The sequence below is a fragment of the Nuphar pumila genome, chromosome 7 (assembly GCF_984573655.1).
Source record: "Nuphar pumila chromosome 7, dmNupPumi1.hap1.1, whole genome shotgun sequence".
NCBI lineage: Eukaryota > Viridiplantae > Streptophyta > Magnoliopsida > Nymphaeales > Nymphaeaceae > Nuphar > Nuphar pumila.
The window spans coordinates 19,806,472-19,824,702 of record NC_143255.1 but is presented as its reverse complement, the minus strand read 5'-3'; the positions used below and the strand labels follow the sequence as shown (position 1 = coordinate 19,824,702).

General features: G+C 40.3%; 1 protein-coding gene across 1 annotated transcript; it reads right to left on the bottom strand.

Annotated features, from left to right (window-relative positions):
• Positions 1-8,698, bottom strand: LOC149831416 (SLH domain protein). The gene is made up of 11 exons (XM_090013011.1): positions 8,425-8,698; positions 8,258-8,344; positions 6,769-6,960; positions 4,552-4,640; positions 3,402-3,490; positions 3,174-3,277; positions 2,831-2,939; positions 2,648-2,723; positions 2,396-2,510; positions 1,220-1,751; positions 1-381 (listed from the first exon to the last, which is right to left on the bottom strand). The coding sequence occupies exons 1-11, from the start codon at positions 8,696-8,698 to the stop codon at positions 255-257; spliced, it is 1,794 nt and encodes a 597-aa protein (XP_089869137.1). The 3' UTR covers positions 1-254.
• Between the last annotated feature and the right edge of the window lie 9,533 nt (positions 8,699-18,231).

The window sequence follows — 18,231 nt, the reverse complement described above, 5'->3', positions numbered from 1 at the left end:
ACGTCCCTATGAACTTTTTCTTAAGCTCTTTACCTACCATTACAGTAACGCAAACCCCAGCACAGTAGGTTGAAAACAACTGGACACAGGGAGCAAGAAAACAACCTGCTAGCCCAAAATGGCCTATATCGTTTTTTAAACATTTAAACAGGACTGTGAAAACCCGAAAAATGATTAGCACATGCAAAATGAAGTGAAAATGCTACAAAGAACAACAAAAGTTTGGAGCAACTTGTCCAAAAGGGTGCTTACGCTTACACAATGCCATTCGCTGTTGATCCGTTGTGCTGGTGAGAGCCATCTCCACACCACCTTCTTCGAGCTTCCTCGAGAATTTTTGCACGCCCCTGGTTTCTCCTTGCTTCATCTTCGACCCAGTTTCTAGAAGCAGGTGCAACATAAGACGGTTAACAATTGCAAAGATGACTTCAGGATGTCAAAGAGTTTTCTTTTACATTATTTCAATGGAATTTGAATCAGCTACAAACCCAAGACCCACTAAAAAGCACCCACCCCACAAAGGTCACTATTAGGAAGATGTAGAGGTATGCAGAATACTTTATGAAAAACTACTCTGAAAATTGAGCTGCATCCACTTCATAAATAATAGACCAGAGATGGTCAGACGTGAGAATTAATTGACAGAATACTCAAGTGCCCCAGCCTCAATCAAGAAGAAATTGCAAAAGTTTAACACTAGATGAAGACATGGAGAAAGAAAATAAACCAAAAAAAGGACTGTAGTTTGCACCAAAAATAAGTCGGGCATAATCTTCCAAGTTTGTAGGAAATTGTCTCATGACCGATGTCCAAACAACAAAGGAGTTGCACAAGTCCACTCACACCGTAAGCAACATAGCAAATTCCATTTCCAACTCACACCGACTTCTGGCCATGCAAACCATGTTTTCAAATGCAAATTTCATCATTTGACTGGGATCATTTTAGACTAAAACCTCATGCAACAGATTGGAGGAGCTAATTCATTACTGAACCATAGCATGCATCAAGGAGGTGATAATAAAGGATACGCAAGTTATCAGAAAATGATTTGGGGCTTGGCAAAACAATCAAACTAGATACAGACCAAAAAAAAACTGACAGTCATGCAAAATGCAGAAACTCCCAAGACAAATTGAACGTACCATTTCCAGGTAATGCTCCTAACATAATCCTCAATACACAGGGAAACAAAAAGCTTAATTAATCAAAAGCTCACCTGAAGATCCTGACAGCTTCAATCTCAGCCTCCAAAATAGATTTAGCTTCAACTATTGCTTCTCTTTTTACATGAGATTCAGCAAACTGCCCTTCCAAATTCCTCTGCTCAGTTAGAATTTTCTCCTTCTCTGAGGCATGTGTCTTGCATATATCATCCACTTCTACCTTGAGATTAGTCAGCAATTTCTGTTGACAGTCAAGTGCAGCTTGTTCCTTAAGAAATTCATGCCAACCCGTTTCTTGATTCTTTTTCTCCTCTTCCAATTTAACCATGAGTTCTGTTAAACACTTCTCCACCATCGCACCTTTAGCTTTTTCTTCAGATATTTTTTCCTCCCAAAATCTCCGTATATCACCCTTAAGAATCAGCTCTGACTTGATCTCTTGTAACTCAGCCTCCCTCGACAAACTTTCAGACTCAAGTCGTGATATCTCAGCATGAATTGCCTCTGACATCCTCCCACTCGTCAATGCTACTGCAGCTTGTGCTTTGGTTGCAGGTTTGTCAGGCTGAAACCGCTTGCTATGTCCTACAGAAACGTTCCACTAGCTTCAGAAAAGTATAGAGAATTAACCAGTATTGATGTATTTGTACATGCCAATCATAATTCATAAATTCCACTGTGCACATTCTCCAGGTCTCTTTCTCCTATGTACGAGCACATAATATGCAGGTGTCTGTATGTAAGGGATGGTGGAGTAAGTTGTACTGGAAACACCCATACTAATGACCATTGGATGCTTCATAGTTTACATAGGAGATGTAAAGAACTCAACATCTTGAGATTGATGGACATGGTTCACTCATAAAAAAAAAAGATGGACATGGTAGAGGAGCCACATTTACCACTGCATTTCCATGTCCATCCATCCTGAGATAAAGACCAGGCCAATGTTAATGGGGACACTTCAAAAACATTTAGTAGCAAATAAGTGATTAATACTTGCATACCAAATGATGCATTCAAGTGAAATAACAAAGACTTATTGGACACATATAAAAATTTTGGCTGAAGGACATCAACCTTTTGTGTTATTTATTAAAAAATTCTCACCTAAGGGCATCCCATGTCCATGGGACTTTTGAAGAAATTGTTAGAAAAAGAGTGTTGCCATTAACAATTTCACACACAAACATGAATGAAGAGAGAGAGAGAGAGAGAGAGAGAGAGACCAAAAACTTTTCTTGCTATACTCTTATCACCAGCCTGCATATCCAGGACAAACTCTTGCAATTCATCTTGATTAATGGACATGATATCAACAAAATTCACTTTATTCCTTGACATCTGGACTGCAAACAAGTCAGAATTTTAAGATCTATGCCAATTGGAAAGCAAAATTATACTTCTAATTGAACTACAAAAGCTTCATCAATAACTGAAACGGAATGACATAAAAAGCAACTTAGCTCCAACATACATACCTTTTCTTCTATTCCTGGAAAGAGAGAATACTCTAACTTGGCTTTCCAGTTTATAAGATCAAGACGAGATATAGAACTGCCAAATCCAAATTTTTGCTATATTTTTCAGTCAACTTATAATATAGCATGCATGTTGCCAACTGAAATATGTCTTGAAATATAATGTAACTTATTCAACAGTACCTTTCTGGAGAAAAATTCAGAGTCGTTTGAGCTTCACCACCATGACTGTCTGAGGATCCCAAGTTCTTGGCACTGAGATGGCTGGGAACAACACCACATTCTGCAAGGGCTGTCAAGTAGAGATACTAGCATCAGATTTTGAATTGGCATTTCATCAAAGACAGCAGTACTCAGATATCCAATCAAACCAACTTTCTTCTAACATGAAACCAGTAACTTGGCTAAATCAGTATCGAGCCAAACCAGGTAGTTGGGATCAAAGTCAAAGCCAACAAGTCACAGCTATGCAATGAATTGGGCCGATGGTATTGTATAATACAGATTGATATTAAGAAACTCTTACCTTGAATATACAAAAAATCAGGGTCATCAACACCGATATCCTGAAATGCATTCATTGAAGAACGTTCAATATGCATTGAAGGAGTGATCCGGTGTTTTGGGTTCCTGTAAGTTACATGGCACACATCTAAGTAATAAGTAATCTATGGGCCATCACATATATGTCATTTTATTTTATTTTTTCAGTGCCAAGCTCTAATAGCTGCTTCTTGAGACTATTAACAGTTACCTTTCCAGCAACAAATTTGCTTTGACTAGCCATCTTGCAAATTCCCGCCTTGTACACAGTTGTGTGGAGTTTACATCATCCTCTATGATCTACAGAAAACCAAAAAAAAAGCTTGACATCTATTAAAACAAAATTAAGTTTGCACAAAAAATTTGAATGGAAAAAAAGGAGAGTTTTGAAAGACAGACACAAATCTTTTTCACAGATTTTTTTGGCAAGTGAAAAGCTTGCAACAAATTTAAAATGTTGATTGTTCTTGGAAAAATATTGTGAAAATCTTGGCACACAGAGAGAGAGAGATAGAGAGAGTCGTACCCAATTTTTATCATTTTAATAGGTTGATGACTTAAAGTTGGCATACTAAGTTATGAGGACAAAGTTAATCCCATGTCAATGGTGAAAAGAGGGAGTGGCCCCATGACGTGGTTATAAAAGGAACTTCCTCAAGCAAAGGGATAAATACCCGCTTCTGCCTCACTATTAAACAACAAAACATAGATATTTTGTACTAGTCTACAGTTTACATAAATCACCCAATGTGCACCTATTCTATGTTAAACTTTTACATGGGTACTAAACAATGTTTGAAAGCCACTGGGTTAAGTCATTGACTCCCTCCATCCGAGTTGACCTGAATCATTCATTTACCCAGTCAACCAGAGGAATGGACCTGGAAACCAGCAAAACCAGATTGACTGGGCCGAGTCGGCGCAACATAAACTCAGACAAGGCCGAATCAAACTATGAATCAACCAAGTCATGTGAAGTTATTTGTACATACACGCACATGCTAAAAGCTAATGTAACTGTGTGTGTGTGTTAGATACCTGCTTCCTTGTCCATGTGACGTAGATGGTATCATGAAATGAGTTTTGAACATGGTATTACACAAGGCAAACAAAAAAAGTACATAAGGTTCATCAACAACCTTACTTTTCTCGTTCATAATTGAAGGCGACACCTAAGGGGCTTACCAGGTGAGAAGAGGGCGGCACATCAACAACTCCGAAAAAAAAATAATGTGCCATCAATTGGTAAAAACTAAAAACTTTATCCATATATGAATCCATAAGGACGCACTATATCATGTTTTTCAATGCAGAAGAAAAATTAAGTCATGATCCAGTATGAATCTATCCCATGAACAGACCTTCAGTTTCTTCAGAACAAACAAAGCTTCCTGCTGAGTGGCATCTAGAGGCACCGGAATGATCAAAACTTCATGTTTTCTTGCCAATTCTAAATATTTAAAAAAAGTATTAGGAGCCCAATAATAATGCCAACAATTATGTTCTAAAAAATTAAGAGAATAAACAAAGCAATGAAAACAGAAATGAGACATCCAACCTATGTCACAGGGACTCGGCCAACTGGGTGCCGCACCCACGTCGACGCGATGCAATGCAGGTGCGCGTGCAGCACCCGGTGCGGTTAACCTGACCCTGGGTGTGGTCAATGCACCCACGGTCATTTATGTCCAACTTTTGGACTATATATATATATATATATATATATAATTTATTTATTTTATTTTTTTGCCGCACCCCCTCACCCAAGTTTTTTGAAAGTGCCGCACCTCCGCACCCATGTAACATAGCATCCAACCGTTAGGACTAAATTGATGTAAAAAAGACAACCAAGCCAAGATAAGACACCACTTATTCTTTAAAAATCAGGCAGTGTTGAGTCCTATGGATTTAAAAGAACAGCGCTGAATGATCAGAAAACAGGGACCAAAACAAAGGGTTATGACATAGAATAGCATGAACAGAAAAACGTGTACCACCAAAAAACATGCATTTTAGGCTCCTAGATACATACATGTATGGGCAGCTTAACAATTAGTGACTACCATATGAATAACTACTAAAGGTCTCTGCAACACAAAAACAGTAAGCCTGCATGTGGTCCTTGACAAAGATTGACCTTGAGATATGTGTCCTGCAATAGTTCAAGAAGAAAAGAGAGAGATATGATGAGAGAGAAAGAAGATGGATCGTACGCTATTCCTTTGGGGTATCCCTTTTATATTCACTATATTACAAATACCAATAATCCACATAAAGTATAATGACAACAATACCCATGGTACAGAAGAATAATACAAACATAATGACTTCCAACACTATCTTTCCCCTTTTTGAAGTCAGTGAATTGTACAGAGATCATTTATTAAAAGAAAAAAAGAAAACAGGGAAGGGATGGGGCAAAAATGTCTCACATATAAAATAAAGAAAAGGTGTATAAAGAGTGTCTTCCTCTACACTTTATATAAAGAAAAGGTGTATAAAGAGTGTCTTCCTCTACACTGATGTCCACCTATTCAGATCAAAATCAGATTGGATACTGCAACAAATCTGCCTTTATGACAGCCCTGGTCATGTGTAAATGCCTTATAGAAAGTAATCTCAAAATGAAGAGCCTTGAGCATATAACTTAACAAAAAATTGGCAGACCTAGAGAATAGGAAATATTGTCATCATTGTTGAAGGTTTCTGTGCACACAAAGGTGGGAGACCAGAGAATGTTGGTGCAAACAATAAGCTTATAACTTCATTAAAATTTGGCAGACCCAGAGAATAGGAGACATAGTTTGGCATAGGATCTTTTGGAATAGTGGTATGAAGGGTAGTGTGGTCAGAATTCACCACCCAAACCAGAAAATCAAGTAAGCTTGATATCAAACGCATATAAACGAGATCAAACAAGATGACTTGACAAGGACAACGGCGACTTGGCTAACAAAGGAAGTTGCCACAGAACTCCAAAGTTACAACACAACACTCAAAAAATCCACTTTGATCCAGTCAAGGTGTAGTTAACACTTGTGATCAAACACATTATATGATAACTATATACTTTTTATTACTAATTGTTAATTAATTATATATTTTTTAACATGTTTTAGACTTTTAGTTTATAATAGACAATCTACAACTTCATGCATAGAGCATTTTGTAAAATGCAGTACAGTTTTGCATTTTCTTGTGTGTGTTTGTGTCTGTGCATGTATTACCCTCTTACCCATCTTAGAAATTCCAGTATCGTACCCATATTACCCTCACCACTACCTATATAACACAGATGAAAAGTCAAGATATCTCAAATAGAACGCTATTTACCTGGTGTTACATGACAACAGATCAACCCCAAGGCAAAGTTGGCTGGTTTAATTACAAACATGAATGTCACACCCTATACTACAGAGATAGTGTTCAATAAATTGAAGCAGTTACCATGCATTCAATTGTGTAAATGAGTCAAAGGATTCTACAGTAAGATATGCACAAACAATTTCATTGAGAATATCATAAATAACTTATACAATTCACTTCCAAAGAGCATACAGGTTCCTATAATGAATCACCTGAAACATGGTTCTCCAACATATCACCACCATGGCATGCAACTCCAGTTTTACTTTCCAGATTCACCTCTTCAACCTGACTTACATCTGATGAATCAGATTTGGCAATTTCTACAGGTTCACAAAGTACAGAATTCGATGACCTGAAGAACCGATAAAAAAGAAGTGGCCAACCAAGCTGAATCCTTAGGCCTGTAGAACAGATGAAATTTAGTCATAATGCAAAGAAATATAATTGATAAAAGCACTACAATATGACACTATGAAATGGTTCACTAAGCTGAATCTTTGAGCCTGTAGAACAGACGAAATTTAGTCTTAATGCAAAGAAATATAATAACTGATAAAAGCACTATATGAAATTGTTCACTAAGCTGAATCCTTGGGCCTGTAGAACTGATGAAGTTTTTTTTTTAATTATATACAGCTTGATACAGAAAAGGGAAGGAACACAAAGTTGATCTTATGGTGGGAAGAGGAGGAGGGTGCAGTGTTGGTGAGCTGTTTTGATAGGGAGGTGTTGATGCACCGTGCATGGTCCTGATAGAAGATATGCCAATTATCTGTTCATTTTGAATCCTGATAGAAGATGTCCTAATTATTCCTTATTGAGTTAACCCATTCTGGTAGTTTCTTGAGTCATTCCAATGTTCTATAAATCAGGAACCAAGGAGCTTCTTAAAACCAAATAATCCCTTGTTTGTTAACTTACATAGGAAAGAGCATTATCCTGTTTCCACTATGAATGATCCAAAAATTGGATGTGAAAATGAGTAACTGTATACCACAAGATTCCACACGAAAGCCGATCCAAAAATAGTAATTTCCAGGCAGAACTAGAGCAGCAAATATCCCTAGAGCTTGTCTCTTCATTTCCTACAAACTTCATATCCAAAAGCCCCATAAATTTCTAACAAAGATCTATTTCCAAAACCTATTCAAGAAACATTCTTCCATTATTGTTCTGGACAGACCTCCATGGCCAAGCTGTACTAGCACTGATCCAAGGGAATGAAATTCTACCCTCGCTCACTGTACTAGGACATCAAGTTGACATGCAAAATTCCACATGTTTCAGCATCTTCTTCAAAGAACTAAGGATGCATCTGGATGCCACCGTTATTCTGAAAAAATGGAATAAATAGGGATATTGCATTGTGCTCCGGAATGTGAAAATTGGAACATGTTGCTCTGTTATGAGTTGTGCTCCAAATGCAATGTCCCATCTTATCCCTCCAAACACACCCTAAAGTAAAAACTAAAACATAAAACCACCCAACTAAAAGTTACCATTCTGTTTCGTTTCTACATCCACATTGGGCTTATGCAACAGAAGATACAACTACAAATGCATGAATCATAAATTCCAACCAACCACCGAGGAAGAAAAGAGGCAAAATTGAGCAAAACCAATACCAAAATTCCCAAACATAGCTCAGAAAGAAAACAACAGAAAACACCACGAAGCCAATCATTCAAAAAATCATACCTTTGCTTGAAAACGAACAATACGAAACTGCAGCGAGGAACACCGCCAACGAAACGCCCGCTCCCAAGTAAGAGATACTCGTCGAAGCTGCGAACCAATTCGCACCTATCAACCTAAAACCACTCTACCCACCAAAATTAAGCAAGGAGGAATGAGCAAAGAGCAACCTTTATTCGTATCCTTCGGCGGAAACTCAGCGATCGACCAACCACCGCAGCCATCGGAGACGCCTCCATCGGAAGGCAACCAAGAGGAACCAACGCCAACTTCTAGGCCACAAATAGGAGACCCCAATGCCCTAATTCTCAGAAGACGGAAACCAAAATAAGTAGATTTGGAGTTCAGCAATCCGCTGAAACCACGAGATTTAGGAAGCCCTAGACTGCGTCGGCCATCTAGAAGCAAAAGGGAAGAAGAAGAAGACTGCAGAGAAGAAGCCATCTCTAGGGTTTCTGAGTTGCAGAAACGGAGAGAATTAATGGAGGAGCATAGCAGAGAGAGAGAGGACCATCGTTTCTGGTACGTTTATAGCAGTGTCACAGATCTCGTTATCGGGATTTTCTCGATAAAAAATTGCGATACATTAAACCTTCACTTACCGTCGGACTCACTGGGCATCGAACGAGGTCGGATGCGCCCAGCGTGTCCGCGTATGTCTTTTTTTTCAGTTTTTTTTTTTTTTACTTTTGACGCTGCCCTGACGTAAAAAATCGGTGTCGCTGATAGTGTGAGTTCAGCGGTGCGCATTCGTCCGATTTAGCGTCCCACAACTTATGAGTTCGAAAATATGTGTTATTTATAGAGAGAGACGGTCACGGGCTTATTTTTTTCAATGGGTCAGCGCTGCGAGACGGTCCTTTCTTACCGCCGCAAGCCTACTTCTCCGTTCGTTTGTCAATTGTGAAAGCTTGTAATCAGAGTACAAAAGATAATAGAGGGAGAAGAATTACAATCACAAGAAGCAATCACAACGAGGGTGAACAAAAGAAAGCTCAACGCATTTAATTCATTCACAATTTTGCTCGAGAGCTATTACAGTTCAAGCATACGGGCTGCTTCTTCAGAGTATTGATTCACGTGAATCAGGCTACTTATATCAGACTCAACAAAAGCAAAACAGACTTTAAGCACAACTTTACAATGTAAGTCGCAAGGGAACATGCTCCCCCCTTCAAATCATGTGTCGTCCTCGGCGTCATCTGTTTCATGGTAAGCTCTGACTTCAGCCAGGTAGTGGTTGTTCATTCGGAATGCAGACGCCCATGTTGGTTCTGATGTTTTCTCCTCTGTACTAGATATTTCTTTGTTTCGCTCAAGTAGTTGACCTTATAACGAAGGATCTTATTGAGGCGTTTCTCGACTCGTTGTGCTGTCGGGGCTCTCTGCATGATAGGAGCGTGTTGTGGCACGTCGTGTTCTAAATCTCCATCGTCTAGATGAAACTGCTCACACGTGGAACACCGAGTACACCTTGAAGTCTGGCGGCAACTCTACCTCGTATGCCAACTTGCTCACCTTCTTTGTGACGGTGAAGGGTCCTTCATACTTTCTGAGCAGTCCGCGGTGTCGTCCGCGGAAGATGCATGTGCGCCCTGGATATAACTTCACCAACACTTGGTCCCCAACTTGGAACTCAGTGGGCTGACGATGCTTATCCGTCCACTTCTTCATTCTCTTTGTCGCCTTATATAAGAATGCATTTGTCAACTCATTTTGCTTGTGTCAGTCGCGAACAAATTGATAGGCGAAGGATGGCCTTCCATTTTCTTGTGCGGCAAGAGTGTGCGGGGTCAGTGGTTGTTGTCCCGTGGCTATCTCAAACGGACTGTGGCCTGAAGACTCGCTCTTCTGCAGATTGTAACAAAATTGTGTCACGTCAAGGAGCTTCACCCAATTTTTTTGATTGGCACTAACAAAGTGCTTAAGGTACTGCTCAAGTATCCCGTTGATGCGCTTGGTCTGCCCATCTATCTACGGATGAAAGCTTGTTGAAAACAACAAATCAGAGTCAAGTAGCTGAAATACTTCACGCCTAGGGATGGTAGTGGATCGGGGGAAAGCGGGGCCCCGCCCCGCCTCGCCCCGTTTGGACCGGGGATGAAGGGTATGAAACGGGGATGGAGGCGGGGGTGGAGGATAAAATCCATCCCCGCCGCGGAGGCGGGGCGGGGGTGGAGGATAAAATTTTGAGGCGGGGCGGGGGTGGAAACCTTGTCCCCCGCCCCGCCCCACTGCCATCCCTATTCACGCCAGAACTTGCCCATGAAGCGAGCATCGCGATCACTCACAATGTTCTTTGGTATGCCCCAGTGTTTCACCACATGCTTTACGAACAACTCTGTAGGGCACTCCTTAGAAGCTGGGATAAAGGTGGCATACTTTGAGAAACGATCTACCACAACCAAAATAGAACCAAGGCCCTCTACCTTTGGCAGACTAACAATGAAGTCCATGGAGATATTATCCCAAGGACGTTCTAGAATTGACAGAGGCTCAAGGAGACTGACAGTCTTCAGGTTTGTCCCCTTATCCTGCTGGCAGATGAGGCATGTCCGCACATACCCCTCAACGTTGTCCCTCATCTGCGGCCAATAGTAGTCACGCTTAAGGAGTGCTAAGGTTCGCTCCTGACTAGGATGGTCAGCTCATAGTGTATCATGACACTCCTTAAGCAATTCTTGGTGGAGGCTTTCCCACCGCGACACGAAGATGCATCCTCCTTTTGTCACGAGGAGGACATCCTGTAGCCAAAATCGCTGAGTTTTCCCTGCCTGCGCCAGAGAAACAAGGTGTTGTGTTGTCGGGTTCTCTTGCATCTCTTCGCGTATGCGGCTCAATAATATGCCCTCCAAATGCACTTCAGAAGGCTCTGTATGCGCAGCTGCCAGTTCAGCCCTGCGACTCAAAGCATCTGCAACAACATTGGTTTTTTCAACCTTGTACTCTAAGGCAAAGTCGAACTCAGCAAAAAACATCTATCACCGAGTTTGTTTAGGCGTCAGCTTCTTCTGTGTCTGAAAATAGCTCATGGCCACATTGTTCATCTTGACGATAAACTCGACACCCAGAAGGTAGTGTCGCCAAGTCCTGAGACAATACATGATAGCGGTCATCTCGCGTTCATGCACCGTATAACACCTCTTTTCATCCTTCAACTTTCGACTCTCATATGCAATCGGATGACCCTCCTGCATAATAACTTCGCCAATGACAAAATCTGAGGCATCTGTGTGAACCTCAAAGGGTTTCGAGTGATCAGACAGTCACAACATTGGCTCCCTCACTAAGGCTTTCTTCGAGCCATCAAAAGCATCTTTGCATGCTCCTATCTAGAGTCATACCTGATTCTTCTTTAATAAATCTGTTAGAGGCGCAGTGATGAGGGAATAACCTTCCATGAAACATCGATAATAATTTATCAAACCAAGAAATGAGCGCAATTCTAGCACTTTGCTTGGCGGAATCCATTTCCGGATGACCATTATCTTCTGCCCATCCATACGCAGCACCCCACACCCCACAATGTGGCCAAGGAAGTTGATCTCCTCCTGCCCGAAGAGACAATTCTCTCATTTAACACAAAGGTCATTCTCCTTCAGCACCTGAAACACTGTTTACAAGTGCCCGACATGTTCCTTCATGTTGTTATTGTAGATTACGATATCATCCAGAAAGACTATCACGAACTTGTCTAAGTAAGGGTAGAAGATTGGGTTCATTAAAGTTGTGAACGTGGCTGGAGCATTTGTCAACCCGAATGACATTACTAAGAATTCATAAGCACCATAGCGGGTGACACAAGTTGTCTTCGGCTCACCACCTTCAGCAATCCTCACTTGCCAGTAACTAGATCGCAAATCTAACTTGAAAAAGATACGGGCACTGCCTACCTGATCAAACAAGTCCGCTATTAGTGGCAATGAGTACTTGTTCTTTATCGTGACCTTGTTCAAAGCATGGTAATCCACACATAATCGTTTGGAGCCATCATGTTTAATCTAAAAAAGAACCGGGGCACCAAATGGAGCTTTCGATAGACGAACGATGCTTGCATCCAACATCTCGTCTAACTGTTTGCGTAGCTCCTTCAACTCAGTTGACCCTATACGGTATGGAACCATTACGGGAGGCTTCGCTCCCGGAGTCAACTCAATCTTATGGTTGACCTCACGTCATGGTGGAAGGCGCTTTGGCAATTTTGGAGGCATCACCCCTTGAAACTCCTTCAACAGTGGGGCTAGGGTCGGCGATACTGTTGTTTCTACCTTCCCTTCTTTTGTACGTACAACAACTAAGAATGTCTAGTCCCCATGCTTGACACCCTTTTTCAAATGCATCGCCGATAACACTGAAGACTTGTCTTTCTGCGTAAGGCACTGCACTGTGTGAGACATGTTTGACCCCATAATCGTCAATGTGTTAAACTTTGGCAGCATCATAACATTCTAGCTCTGCAGAAACTCCATATCCAGAATCATCTTGAAATCGTCCAAGAGCACCAGAGAGAAGTTGGCTTTGCCGGCCCAACTCCCTACTTGGATAGCAACATCTCTTGCTTCACCAAGGATGGGCTTGGCCTCAGAGTTTACCGTTTTGATGGTCCTCTGCTTTGGCCTGGGCTTCAAGCCCAACCGATCTGCCTCTTTTCGTGAGACAAAGTTGTGTGTGGCTCTGAAGTCTACCATAGCTAAAGTAGACTTTTCATTCGTAATGACTTCGAGATACATCAGTTCTTTGCTAACATGTTTGTTCTCAATTGCACAACTTCTAGTTGCGTTAATCGACCGCATGGCTCTCATCCATGGTTGCATAGCCTTAGTGTCACTGCATTCCTTCTGTGTTGTGTTGGCTTGCCCGACGTCCTTCACGAGGTGCTTGGGGCACTGCCTGACGATATGCCTATTGCCACAGAACCAATATTTCACAACCGCACCCTTGTTGTTGTTGTTGTTATACTTTGGGTAGTTTTGTTTCTTGTCGGATTGATGGCGTGTCGGCGTCTCACCTTTGTCGTCACGTCGCTCATTCTTCTTGCCTTCGTGGTCAGGTTTCTTTCCAACTTTGGTTGATGGGGTGAAAGGCTTGCGATGAGTGTTAATTAAGTGACCGATCGCCACATATGCATCTTACAAAATGCGAGGGTTGCTTCTTTCCACTTAAGATTGTGCCCATGGCTAAAGTTCCACAATAAACCAATTGAGCTTGTCATCTTCTGGCATGTTAGGCACCTTCAGCATAAGCTTCTAGAACATTCTGACATAGTCTTGCAATAAACCAGTATGTTTAAGCTCACAAACCATCTAGTACGCATGCCTCTACACATTCATTGGTATGAAGTAGTTGTGCAACTCCATTTTGTAATAGTCAAAGGTGTCTATCACGCATTAACCCCTTTCCATGTTAGTGCGCTCCCGCCTCCACCAAGCGATAGCATCACCATCCAGTAACGCTGCTGCAACCTTTATTCTAAGATCTTCAAGTGTCACATTTTGAATATTCAAGTAGTCTTCTACTTGGAACAAAAAGTTCTCAATGGCCTTGATGTCTCTTGAACCATTGAATTCTGTTGGTCTTGGCACATCAATCCTTGATGGCCTCTCACCATTTCTCCCATTCAGGGTCACCGACCGCTGCAATGTGCAATTTTTCAATTGAAGCTCCCTTACTTTAGTCTTCAAGTCGGCCACTGTTGTCATCAATGAAGTAACCTGCCCCATCAGTAAGTTCACCTGCTCTTGCAGGCTCGCCACCACATCATTCAATCCACTGAATGATTCAACTATGCGTGAAATCGCTTCCTCGTGTGAAGTTACATCTTCCACCAGCCTATTGACAGTTGCAACTAACTTCTCTTGGCCTCGAGGTGAACCCATCTCCTCAGCTTTGGCAACTGCCTTGCCTTTGGTGTTACGCAAGTTTTGATAAGGCGCCACGATATTTTGCTCACAAATCATAGCTTGTTGACATGTCTGTCGACACAAATTCTGGACTCCATTTTTCCAGCATGAGAACAGGCTCTGGTACCACTTGTCATGAACATATTTCCTTCAATGGGCCAGTGCGGTGCGACGGTCCTTCCTTACCGCCGTAAACCTATTTGTCAGCTCGTTTGTCAGTCATAAAAGCTTGTAATCAGAGTGAAAGAGAGCAAGAGAGAATAGAGGGAGAAGAATTGTAATCACAAGAAGCAATCACAACGAGGGTGAACAAACGATTCACCTGAACCAGGCAGCTTACATCAGACTCAATAAAAGCAAAACAAACTCTAAGCACAACTTTACAATGTAAGTCGCAAGGGAATAGAGACATTAACCTGTATATGTTGGATGAAGTATCGTCGTTGATCGCATGCCATCAAACAGTGATGCTTTATCATTTTTTGCACACTCATGAGTTTTATAAATCTTTGGGCTGAAAAATAGAGAATTAGCAGCGTAAAAACATCGAATTCTCATTTTTTTTAGAGAAAAAATATGCGACATTACGCCGCGTGTTCGAAGGAAAGCTCATTCAAACATACGGGTTTTCATATATATATATATATATATATATATATATATATATATATATATATATATAGAGAGAGAGAGAGAGAGAGAGAGAGAGAGAGGTATGTACTTAATAGTCAGGTGTTGAATGTTACTTCAAATTTTTTGTTGTTGGATCTATATCAGATCCAACGGTTAGAATGTATAACCTAAAAAATCATAATGTCTCTCACGTTTTCCTTTTTCACTTTTCCTCTTGTTCTCCTTTCCCCTCTTTATTTCTTGTTCCTTTGAATAGCTCTACCAGCAATGACATGGTTGCAGCGGGTGCCCCCTTTCCCCTCTTTGTCTCTCGGAGCAGTGCAGCTTCAGTGGAAGAGCACACTAAAGAGCATGACGGTGCTGCGACAACGGGTTCTTCTCGTTCTTTTCTCTTTGTCTCTCTATGGTGACCCGCTGTCAGCCTGAACCTGGTCGGTGACCTGCCATTATTCTGTCAATCGGCTCGAGGTGTGGCAAATTGGTGCAGGTTGCGGCGGTGGCTGAAGCTCGAGCGATTGTTACGCTCGTGGATCGTCATCACTACAACTGAGGATACACGGCACACGTCCTTGTGGCAGGCTGTTCACAACACTTGTGATAGCTCCGATTGAGTTGGTATGTTGAATTCGTCTTTCGATAGCTCTTAGCTCGGGAGCGAGGGTGTCGCGGTAAGATGCACCAACTCAAATTCGATGGCCTAAAGTGGATCGACCTGACGTGCAGTGTTGTGTATGCCTCGTGGTACGTACGAAGGTGGCATGTGCCGCCCTATGGCTGTTGCTCGAGGAGACTATGCACAAGGCATGTCGGGGGTGGCCGCAGCTGCCTCAAGTGCAGTGACATGCTATTAATAGTGATGCGTGCAGGGAGTGCAGATTTTGGTAACTGTGATCAGGGAGCCCAGTTTGGAACCTGATTGTGAATTTGGTTGATAGAGTCTGTCAGATCTGAAAGGTGTGTTGGGAGCACCTCACAGAGGAGAGTGAGTCCACCAAAGGCCGCAACGAAGGGAGGTAGAGTCGTTATGGGGTGTTTGGCTAAAGTTGGCCTTTTGCAAACTTTGGATTGACTATACAGGCTATCGCACGCGGCGTGCTGGAGCAGGCACTGTGACACCCAAAAATTCTATCCATTTTTTTTTAAACGATATTAAAAACAGTGAAAGAAGTTTGGTTTATAAAACTGATTAAAGAGAAATCATTCTCCATACAGAATTGAACTCAAGAGTTAAAACATAACAAAGATTTTTCATTTCACCAAAAGAAACTTCATCCATACATGGCTCATTTACAAAAATCTGGTGCACTACATATACTCTTACAAAAAATTTTAAAATCACAAGTGAAAATCCAAAAACACAAGTCCCAAGACTAAATATAACACCCCAAATTTTTAACTTAAAAATTTTGTATAAAATACTTTTTTTTAATGATTCAATGAATCAAATCAATAACACAGTGAAAAACATTTGATAATTCTAAGTCGGCAAATCTTCAGCAGGTTACAGGTAAACACATGATCACAAGGATTGAATCCTAATTTTATTAGACTTAAGTCCAAAAACCCATATACACCATTTTGCCTCAGAATTCAAACTTGATTCTTTTCAAACCATAATTGAATTAAAAGTTGGTAGATATTCGAGTAAACATTCTCAAACTTAAAATAGTTTAGACATCCAACAAAAATAAAAGAAACCAAGGATCATATAAAGTATGGTTCTTTGACTCGTCACTCCATCCAACCATTGTAGCATCAATCAATTCGTTCATTACCTAAAATGTTTAATATTGAAGGGGTCAGACTACATCCCTTGTGGTAGGTATACACGAAACACATTGTAATCGTGTCAACTAAAACATACATCAAAATTATGGTCCTTACCAACCACATGTCACCTCTATAATTCATTCAATTACATATCACTGGTATAGTAATCTCTTCTATTACTTATTAATGATAGAAATTATACAAGATAAGGATAAAGCATTTATCACAATATTCAAAAGAAATTATACAAGCCAATATACACAGATAATGCCAATCTCATAGTCTCAACATTTGGTTTGCACAAAAACTTTCATGTCAATCAATAATAGGCAGTATTATCATAATAAGTAAAAGATCATGCTTTGAATGTTTGACTTATTATGACATATTTTTACCCATATTTCTCATAAAGTAAAGTGATCAAGCATAAGTCTTTGTTTTGCTTAGTTACCAGTTCGAACGAGTACTTATAGAATAACTCAAGACAGAAGATATCACATCGAGGTATTTTATTTATTTGAGTGACTAACTGAATTGTAACTATCAGTGCAGGCGGTCCAAGACTGAGAGAAGCTTCCTACATAGGTCATCAAAATTAAGATATATCCTAAACAACTGCAACAATCATGAAAAACTACCTCCCTAGGACAACAATTTTGTAGAATTCAACTATCTAATTCTGATGGTTAAGGACGTCAAGCCATTGTCATTCGAAAGCATGATAATCAACACAAATGTCCATTGGAGTTTGTACCACTTACCTTCACCAAGGTAAGCATCTATTAAATGTGTTATTGAGTGCACTATTATTAACAGGGTATTAGATTTCATTACATGTGCTTCTTATAATTTTGGCAAACCAGGGCTCAATGGCTCAAGCACTCTTTTGGGGTAACTTTTACATCATTATTTTATCTTGCTCATAACTCATTCAGTAATCCCTGAAGCCTTTAAACCAAACGAGTAAATTATGTGTGCATGAATTTTCATAACTGGGTGTACCTCCCCAAGGGTTTTCATTAATTATGTGAACATACATGCTCATCCATGCCCCATACATCAAATAAACATTTAAGGCACCAAAATGGTTTTCTTGAACCACATGACCACATGCTCCATTATGTGCCATAAACTGTGTCTGCATATATTTGCAATGCGGTATTTCAAAGTGTCATGATAGCATCTAATTGCATGTTCAACATAATGATAGTCATATTTAACATCATGTTTTAAACATATGTTCAATACAAGCATAATGTCAATCATATTTCATGGTTTATAATCACCTTTGCATAAGTGCTATGGCGTAGCATAACCACTTACCATGATCAAAATTTTCAAGTTCTCATACATAGTACATTACTTACCCAAATCAGATTTTACTACGTACAGAAAATCAGATTTCATACTTAAGACAAAAATAAGATTTTTAGACCAAAATAAAATTTTAAACTTAATAGAAATCATATTTCCAAACTTAGGACTGAAATCAAATTTTCAAACTTAAGACAGAAATCAAATTTCCAAACTTAGGACAGAAATTATATTTTAAACTTAGGACAAAAATCAGATTTTTAAACTTATGACAGAAATTAGATTTTCAAACTTATGACAGAAATCATAATTTAACTTAAGAAAGAAATCAAATTTTCAAACTTAGCACAGAAATCAAAA